At 36.3% G+C, this 10,204-nt stretch overlaps 1 protein-coding gene across 2 annotated transcripts; it reads right to left on the reverse strand.

Moving 5' to 3' along the window:
- Positions 1-1,837: 1,837 nt before the first annotated feature.
- Positions 1,838-8,456, reverse strand: LUM (lumican). 2 transcript variants are annotated; one of them, XM_068561306.1, is made up of 4 exons: positions 8,302-8,456; positions 6,365-6,482; positions 5,013-5,897; positions 1,838-2,036 (listed from the first exon to the last, which is right to left on the reverse strand). In XM_068561306.1, exons 3-4 carry the CDS (start codon positions 5,875-5,877, stop codon positions 1,882-1,884), a joined length of 1,020 nt encoding a protein of 339 aa, XP_068417407.1. In that variant the 5' UTR covers positions 5,878-5,897; positions 6,365-6,482; positions 8,302-8,456; the 3' UTR covers positions 1,838-1,881. The 2 variants fall into 2 exon arrangements, with proteins under 2 accessions (XP_068417407.1, XP_068417406.1); XM_068561305.1 differs by lacking the exon at positions 6,365-6,482 and having other exon boundaries at positions 8,302-8,453.
- Between the last annotated feature and the right edge of the window lie 1,748 nt (positions 8,457-10,204).

Consider the following 10,204-nt stretch of genomic DNA (forward strand, 5'->3'; position numbering starts at 1 on the left):
AATGAGGTGATTTTGGGAAGCTCTTAGGTAACCTAAGGATTGGGGGGGCTTGTTGCCAAGAGATCCAACCCGTGATTACAGTGTCTGAACTTTCAGTTGCTCCCCCTCACCTCCTGGGAGGGCAGAGGTGCTGGAGATTGACTTCAATTGCCAATGGCCAATGACTGTTTAATCAGTCATGGCTATGAAATGAAGCCTCCATAAAAACCCAAAGGACAAGATTCAGAGGGCTTTCTGATTGGTGAACCCGTGGAGATTTGGGGAGGGTGGCGTGCTTGGAGAGGGCATGGAAGCTCAGCACCCTTTCCCGATACCTTGCCTTGCATCTCTTCTATCTGGCTGTTCCTGAGTTGTATCATTTTATTTCATTTATTTATTTTTTTGGGAGTGTTGCGTTGAGACTTAGTTGCGGCAAGCGGGATCTTTCATTGTGACACATGGGCTTCTCTCTAGTTGTGGCGTGCAGGTATTTCTTCTCTTCTCTAGCTGTGGCACACAGGCTCCAGGGCACGTGGGCTCTGTAGTTTGCGGCACGCAGGCTCTCTAGTTGAGGCGCGTGGGCTCAGCAGTTGTGGCGCGCGGGCTTAGTTGCACAGCCGCATGTGGGAATCTTAGTTCCCCGACCAGGGATCAAACCCGTGTCCCCTGCATTGCAAGGTGGATTCTTCACCACGGGACCACCAAGGAAGTCCCCCCTGAGTTGTAGCATTTTATAATAAATGAATAATCTAGTGAGTAAAGAGTTTTCCTGTTCTGTGAGCTGCTCCAGCAAATTCCTCAAGTCCAGGACAGGGTCTTGGGAACCTCTGATGTATAGCTTGTTGGTCAGAAGTGGAGGTAACAATCTGGGCTTTCAACTGGCATCTGAAGTGGGGAGGGAGGGCAGTCTTGTAGGACTGAACCCTTAACCTGTACAATCTGACACTATCTCCAGGCACATACCGTCAGAACTGAGTTGAACTGTAGGACACAATTGGGATCTGCACACTTTTAAGTACATGTTGTAAGATGTGTTTTAAAACTCTTTACAGGTGGATGCTAGAAGCAGATAATTTAGTTAATGAAAAATTCTATTTAACATAAGTAAAATATTTCAGGCTAGAGATTTTTTTAAAATTCTAATCTATTATTTTATCTATTTTTTATAGGAGAGATATGAATTTCACAAGAAGTCAAACACAGTGACCCCATTTGCTATGTTTTATTTTGCTATTAGCTTGTTAAACATAACATGCAAATAATCAAAAAGAAACATACATATGACTTAGAGTGAAAAATAATTCTAGAAAAGAAAAGTTTCATTAGGTAAGTATATATTCCTAACACTAAAAATACTGCTTTAATTGTATGTGGTTTCATGAATTTTGTCTAATTTGCAAGATCATTTGTCTCAAAATTTACCATCTATTTTTCAGCTAAACAAATTTGAACACTGAAATTTGAACATTGAGATAATTTGCTTCAAGACAGTAAACATCCATATGCATGTAATCCATGCTTTTTGGCACATTAAGTTAAGGTTTAGAAATTATAAAACTTGGCTGACTTCCACGAAACCAGTAAAAAGCTTTTCACATCATTTGACAGGAGATAGGAAAAAAAACACTAAATTTACAAATAAAGCATTAATTTTATTGTCTATGTGTGTGTGTGTGTGTGTGTGTGTGTGTGTCTGTACTTGTGATGAAACAGGCCTGCCTTTCATCTTTTCTTTTAAAAAAGTAGTAAAATGTTTACAAAACATTTTCCCTCAGAATTTGAAATTTATGGAAGTAATAAACAGCAACAAAAAATGAATACTATAAAAACTGACACACAAATAAACATAACCATAAACTGCTGTTCCAGGATATATTTCAGTATAATTGGAATTAGTAGATATCAATTAACGGTGATCTCATTTGCTACACGTAGACATTCATACATATCAGGTGGCAGACTGGTTTGGGTGATGCGATTGCCATCCAAACGCAAATGTTTGATCTTGGAGTAGGATAATGGTCCCAGGATCTTACAGAAGCTCTTTACTTCAAACTCTGGAAAATTAAAGAATGAAACACTTCAATCTTTTTTTTTTTTTTTTAGTACATGGGCTTGAAACCATCATTTTTAAAAACTTTCAAACCTATAATAATATCCAATAAAACTTTTTCCCACTTATTTGATGTATCTTTGAATTTGGAACTACTAAAGGAATATTTCAGACTACCAAATAGCCCAGCAATATTTAGTAAAGAATACTTATGGTAGGTCAGAAGATTTAATGAAATGTTTCAAGGAAGAGAACTTATTTAAGTTCTTGATTTAGAAATACTTGCTTATAGAAGGACACTCAGTGAGTGTGTCATATTGTCTAAGCTTTAGTTTGAAATATTAAGTCTAGCTTGAGGAAACCTAAGATTGGTGCTGTTATATGAGCAATCTCACCAGTGTAAGTATTCTGGGTTTTTGCCTCTTAAAATAAAAGGGGTTAAATAGATGAACTCTAAACAGTTTTCCAACAACCGCACTTCATGACAGAGATTCAAAACTCCAAAGCAAAAACCAAATCATGGAATGTCCACCATCTCAGCTCATGCCCTTTTCTTCTGTGGTCAAAAAGCTGCCACAAATGAACAACTGATTTAATTTTTAATGGACACTAAGAAGTTTACTGGATAGCATGGTCTGTGTATGTATATAGAAACTGCCTATGGTTGCCCAAGTCTATTTCAGATTAACGTTATCTGGTCCTGTATCGTATTATTTTCTTTCATTCTTCAACTCTAGCTAACAAAGACTTCAGTGGAAGCCCAAACACACTGCAGTCCTTTCCTCTAAGATGTTGTCTTAAATAACTCATCTGTCAAATTCCAGGGTTCTTGGTTATGGTATCTGCCTCTGAAGTATGGAACAATGGAAAAAACATGGGTTTCGGTCTATATTAGTTTTTTACCTCTGTCGTTTACCATCTGAGACATTTATCAGATCTTCTTTTTAGATATATCTATCACACTGTGTGCCATGAAGATTACATTAATTAAGGTATGTAAAGCACTTCACACAGTGCTAGCACATATTATGTACTAAATAATTATTAGTGTCCTTTTAATTTTTTCTGTTTTCTAAATTGCTTTACACTAGGAAGATCTGTGACTAGCTTAATGCTTAAAGTTGCAAGTTTGAAATATGACAAATTGGTTTTGGCTGGGTATTTCCTAATATCAGAAAAACATTAAGAGACTCTTTTTATCTTAAGAGAAAGTGGGCAATTGGTATGCATAATTATTATGCGGAAAGATAAACTAAGTTGAAGACACACATGCAAAGTCACACGGCAAGAATTCCTGAAATATGTAAACCTAAATGTCAAGGATAAGGAAGGGAGAAAGGTAAATACTCACTTTCCAATGACTATATGTGCTGGGCATTGGGATTTCAGTCTCAGCTAGGCACTGAGCAGCTGCTGGCATTTCTCCCATAGTCCATCTGTCCCATCTCCTGCATTGGCTCTTCCTTTTTTACTCACACAATGAAAACTGTTTTTTCCACCTTCAAATGCCCCTGCATCTGTACCTCTCCCCTTTCTTGTCTCAGAGTAGGAGGTAGTCTTGCTCCTGCAGCTAACCTCCACCCACCAAATCTAATGGATTTCCTCAGCCCTCAAACGTCTTAAATCCCGTTAGCATTTTGGCCTGTCTGAGTATCCTTCCTCCTGACCACAAATGTTTATAATGTGGGACCATCTATTGCCACATAGTGAATTTTCCCCTGGAAACAGCTGTAAGGGTTTAGCTCTGATAGCTTGACTGTGTATTATGAGACAAACAAGCTTTGCAGACACAAGAAAGAACACATGGCATTGCAGAGTCGGCAGTCATGGTCTCCTTCATGAGAACACCCCAACCCTACTAGGAGTTACATGAAACTATTGCAGAATTACAGAATTACTATTGCAGAACTATATTAATAAGGCACACTGAAAATTTTTTTTCTGATAAGAGTGTCAATATCCTTACCCAGTATGACAAGGGAACCAACTTTTATAATATAAAGATGTTCAATTTCAATAGATTATTTTGCACATAAAATCATTTACTATGTGAATCAATGTTTCCCACCTGAGTTTTCATTTTAAAAACTTCATCTGTGAATTATAGGTTTTTTCTTCTTCCAACTTCAATTAAAGAATGAGGTAGGGATTGGTGAATGTCAGTTTCCCATCTGAATCTTTATAGCTTAAATTGAAAAATGTCCCAGGAGACCAGAAGAGTACATAAGCAGCTCAAGTGGAATAGGTCAAACTCCCACCCAGCAGATAAATGAAAAATAAACTATGGAAGTAAGAGAAAGGAAGGAGAAACTGTGGGAAAATCAAATGAGGTGAAGGGTTGTGTATAAGAAAAGGGGCTTTGTAATTCTAGTAAAAAATATTCCAAACCCTTTTCATATTCCTCCTTAAACTTTCTCACAGTCTTCATAAGAACACCATGAAGACCATACACACCAACTGTAACAGGGATAACAGAGATAGATGATGGTCATGATAGCAGAGTAATATGTTGAGTCTCAAGTAAAGATGTCAGAGGAGGCCATGAGTGTACACGGGCTGCTCTGGGGACAAGCAGGAGAGAGATGTAAAAGCCTCTGCTGGTTGTGGACTTGTTGATTTCTCCCTCAGCTACATCTTGTCAAGAAATAAATGTAGACACAAATCGAAGTCATGAAGGAGGCAAATAATAAACAGATAAAAATCAAGAGATAACACAGCAGGATTAATTAGCCCAGAGTATTAAATTTGAAGAAATGAGTGCTTAAATTCTATGACCTTAATGGTTTCTTATCTGGACACTCCAAAGCAAAGCCAGATATTGGATAAATAACTCAGCTAGAATTCTATATTCTAGAGAAATATTTTGTTGGCATTTTCATTTTTTTAAACTGGAGCCAGATGCAGTATTTGTGTCGCACAACTTAGGCATTTAAAACCTCGAGGAAACATCAATCAATCATAGGCACAGTTTTCTACTTACTTTCAAGTTCATTGACCTCCAGGTAATAGTTTTCAAGGTTTTCATTGACAGTCGGTATGTTTTTAAGTTTATTATAGGAGAGGTCCAGTTCCAGCAAGGATGATACATTAAAAGAATTTCCAGGTATTCCACTATCAGCAAGTTCATTATGAGACAAACGCAGATACTGCAATCCATTAAAACGCTTGAAATACTCATCAGGGATGTTGCTGATCTTATTGTTGTCTAAGTAGAGAGTTAGAAGAGATACTGGGAGACCAGAAGGCATTTTGGTCATCTGATTGAAGCTCAAGTCAAGGTATTCAAGTGACTTAAGACCTTTAAAAGCAGCTGAAACAGCATCTTCTTTCAGCTGATTGTGTTGAAGGTGGATAAATGTCAGGTTAACCAGTCCGTCAAAGGAGCCAAGCTTCGAGATCTTGTTGTTAGTGAGCTGCAGGTCCACCAGAGATTTGGGAAGTGGACCCACAGATTCTGTCAGATTGTTGTAATTTATATGCAGCTTCTTCAGTTGTTTCAGTTTAGAGAAAACTTTTCCTTTTATCTTGGAATTTTCTAGAAGGTTATGATCTAGAATGAGCCACTGCAGATCAGTTACGTTTTCAAAGGCCTTATCATCAATATGGTCAATCTGGTTATTCCTAAGGTAAAGGTACTTGATTCCAAGAGGCACCATTGGCACACTTTTCAATTTCAGCTCATCGCAGTACATGGCCGTTGGGTAGCTTTCGGGGCAGTTACATTCTGGTGCACAGTTTGGTGATGATCTCCCATAAATCGATAGGGGGAAATCATAATCCTCATAGTAGCTGCCGCTGGCACAGCCAATTAATGCCAAGAGGAGAGGAAACATACCTAGATTCATTTTGGCAAATGCTTTGAATCCTAAATAAAGTGGAAACATGTATTATTATAAAATAGTATCCTTTCAGGAAAAGTATACTAAGAAGAAAGAAAATGCATTAGCAAATGTGAATTTTATTATTTTATAGTGCTTTTTTTTTTTTTACTGCACTAATGATGCCTTGTTAATTTGCATTTGAGGAGTAGGTTAAGGATATACGTTTACAATGGGTGGGGAAGTGAACAGATTCCAGGGCAGATTGCATTCACGTGCGCCCCCTTCTGGGCGAGCCAGGCGTAACTGTCCCAGTCAACCTCTCTAGGTCCTTCCTTAATTAAATATCTTCCTGCAAGAGGTTTCTGGGAGGTGCCCATTAACCACCATGTTAGAACACTGCTTCAGAATACCTTCAAAACCAGAAGAAACGAAAACGAGAAGACAATTGTAAATTGTACCCTCTACCCCACCATTCAACATCATTGAAATGTCTCATTAAGTAGATCCTTACTGAGAACGTGGGCAATCTGTGATGTTGTCTGGAGGAAAGCTGTTCTTCTGTGTGTGTGGAGGGGGCGTGGTGGCAGTCGTGGCACGTTCCTTTAAAAATGTCTTTATGGTTGTTGATTCTGAGGAAGGGGAACAGAAGTCTTGGTGGGGGTGTGTGCATATTATTTCACCTATTGTTTAACATTCTATGTTTCTAAGCACATTACAAAACTGTGTTTGAAAATTAATATTTAGTATATTAGTTTTAGTAAAATTAATGTTCATTAATCAAGGAAATGTCACAAACTCTAAACATTTTTTTAAACCTAGAAAGAGGTCTAACTGGTAGAGAATGATATTCTTTTCAAAGATTTGAATGAATGTTTTTCTTTCTCTCAGTCACTCACAATTTGTCTACATTCTTCATGTCAAAATTTAAGAAGGCAGGGTTTGCTTATCTGGATTTTAGTGCTCTCACTGAATGGAAGTGGGAGAGATGTGGAACTGAGGAAAGTCTGTATTAAACAGTGGCATTAAGAGCCATGTAGGAAAGGATAAATTTGAGAATATAAATTAAAAACAATTTGTAACAGTGATCTTCTCATATGAACCTCTTTCTAAGGTGAGGTTCAAAGAAGTACATTTCAATCGCTTGGGGAAGCACCGGGTCAGCAATTTAGGTAAAGGGAAATAGGATATAAGAGTTGGGCTTTTGTAGAATGAGGAGTTATAGCTGAGCAATTGGTAACTCTGGGAGGGAAATTGTTAATGTGAAGCAGTATCCACATTCCAGTGGATACCATAAAATAAAATCTCTTCCTGTGAGAAACATGGTACAAGCTTTTGGATCTAGGTAGTTTGGGATAAGCAGGATTTTCTACTATCAGGAATTTTAAACATCTTTGCTTTGCTGTAACTTGGAATTATAAAGCACTTTATTTTAGCAGATGAAACACTCAAAAACGTTGTTAGAATCACTCTTATAACTGACATAATGTAGCCAGATTCTTTGTAAATTATTCTCTAAGATTATGATGGAGTCATTTAATTTAGTTGACAGGACTTGGCCATGAGATCTATTACATAGTGCTAATGTAATTATAGGATTCTTTACGAGTTACAGTTATGTTAATGTTGTAAAGATTTTTCTTACTTCATTAATAAGCTTCCACCTTAGTTTAATTCAGTATACACTAAACTAGACATGGGAACTATAGTGCAAATAGTAATGGAAAATGCTTCCATATTTTTTGGCAGAGTCAAAACAAGGGCTCTGAATTCAAAGAGAATCTGTAACCGTATAATGACTCCATTATGAAGCAAAACCATGCTTTACTGTCCCCCAGTTTTTTCAAATACCTGTGGCTATGAAGAAAATGCTTTTTTTTCAAAAAGTAAATCATATTTACCAGAATTTCTTTAAAACACGTTCCTGTTTCTTAAGACATACATCCACAATCCAAATCTTTAAAGTTAACAAAATAGAAATAAATAATCCTTTAGCTCACATTTTATAACAGCATAAAATGTTTATGGCAAATTATAACAAATTATAACAACATACTTGTTGCAAAATATTTTGATGACTGATTGAAATGGCCCTTCTTTGCTCCAAAATTAGGTTCTAACAATACTAACATATTTAACTAATTAGCATGAAATAGCAAACATTTTAAATGCCATACTTTTTCACTGTGTCTAATTTTCTCATTCCAACCTTGAAACTTTTTATAACTTCCTTAGCTAAGTAAGGCATTATAGACTGTATAAAATGTATCTCAAATCCATAAATCATGGAAAGTATATTAAGCAAAATGTGAAAGTAAATGCTCAAAACTGTGGATTTGCTGTTGAATAGCAATTGGCAAAGTTGCTCTGGAATTTTTTCTGTTCCTGTTAACAATAAACACCGTCCCAAACAGTCAGCATCCCCAGTGCTATAGTTAAAACAGCACTTACCTTACTGTCTCGACACTGCTTTCGTTAATTCTTAAAGCAGATGCTCTGCTTGGTGGACAAGAATCCACCAATATATGCTGTAAACTCTGTCAGGACGGAACTGGCTGCCAGATTCTTAGTGATACAAGAGCTGAGTGGGGGAAACCCAGCCCAGTCACGCCAGTCTCTGAATGGAGTTATGTCATTGTGGGGATCTTGTGGTGTGGCATGCAGACATTCTGTTCTCTAACGAGGTGCAGGTGGACTTGGGGAGCAAGGACAGCCCAGCTCACTCCCTATGGAATAAGAGAGAGATACATGCTGCACCAGCCCCAATACCATAGCTTTCAATCCCAAATTGAGTACTGCTGCAAATGAGGCATCTCCAGTGAGAACATTTCTCTGACAAAGCCCTTTACTTCTATAGCTGTGACAACAATTAAATGCAATTCTCTCAGCTAACTATCATGTTCATCTAAAGGTCTCATAAATCAACAGAGTAAACCATTTCAGGAAAATGCAAATGAGCAGACTCAGAAGAGTTGAATCCTTTTTGCTCATTACTCGTGAAATCTATACTGATTTACTTGGACTAACTTAATTTTTAGCCAAGGGGGAAGCTTACATTAGTTTCTAAAATATTTAAATGCTTCATTTATACTCTGATACAAGTGATAAGCAACAACATTTCCAGTTAACTTATGTTAAACAGACTCGTTTTATGCTCTTCAGGTCTGGAATCAATCAGTAATATTCTGCCTGTTTCTTATTTTGTGGATTTAATTTAGGAATTCATCCAAAACCTTACTTGGGGAGAGTATTCTATGGCTTATTGCCAAAAAACATAAAAGAACATGAAAGAAATAAATGTATCCTAAAAATATCACAAAGTAATTATTTTTCACTCTGTCTTTGCATGCTAGCAATATTTTTTCAAAACTAAAAATTATGCTAAGTTGTAATCTCCTAAAGGCCTGGTTTGGTATATCTTTCCTTATCATTTCCGGATGCATGCTTCTAGAAAATGAGAGAGCTACTCAATATCTTGTCTATTTCATTTTGTGATTGTATCAGCTTTATTTATATGATTTTTTCTCTCCAAAATTTTCATTTCCTCATGTTTATAAGGACTCTTAGAATCAGATACTTTAAGTTGCCACATTGTAAGATTTTTCCATTTTAAAATAACTTAAATATGTCACTTTTTAGCTATGAGACCTGTTGAAAGTTATTTAATCTCCATGGCCACTGATGCATTTGCCCGAAAAATTAATATTAGTGTAAATGTCTCATTTTTGTCAGAGAACTGTTAAAAAAACAAAAGATAATCTTATTGAAAGTAATTCATAGAATGGTAAGGTGATTCATAGCATAACACTTTAAGAAAATTTTAGAAATGCCTCAGTTTTACAATAGAGGACATGAATAAACTTAGAAGAAATCAAGAAAAAAAAAGACAAATAGACCAAACACATATAATTAGTGGCTCATTGTAAGAGACAGCTAAAACAATTCTAAGCATTAACCTTGTGTGTCAAATTCTATAATCTGAGATTTTGTGTGAAAAATTCCAGCTATATATTCCAAGGATTTTTCTTTATGAGCAATAAATGTGTTGTGGTATCTGTAATAAAGTTTAAATGCATTAAGTTGGATTTAACTCATTGTGAAACTGATATTGTCCACATATACCTTTTTCTATAAAATTAGTTCTGTGAGACCAATAATTGGATAATGTTGCACATTTTAAAGCATATTGCTTGGGCCCACTAGAAAGAAATGAAATTAATATTTATGGTGTATCTATTTTAGTCTATGCTTTATTCTCAGAATTTTCACATATTTCTGTTTAAATTTCACGCTTTAAAATCCATATGAGTATTATTTTCACATTTTCAAAGAAGTAAAAATGGAGACTCAGAAA

The sequence above is a fragment of the Eschrichtius robustus genome, chromosome 13 (genome assembly GCF_028021215.1).
Source record: "Eschrichtius robustus isolate mEscRob2 chromosome 13, mEscRob2.pri, whole genome shotgun sequence".
NCBI classification, from domain to species: domain Eukaryota; kingdom Metazoa; phylum Chordata; class Mammalia; order Artiodactyla; family Eschrichtiidae; genus Eschrichtius; species Eschrichtius robustus.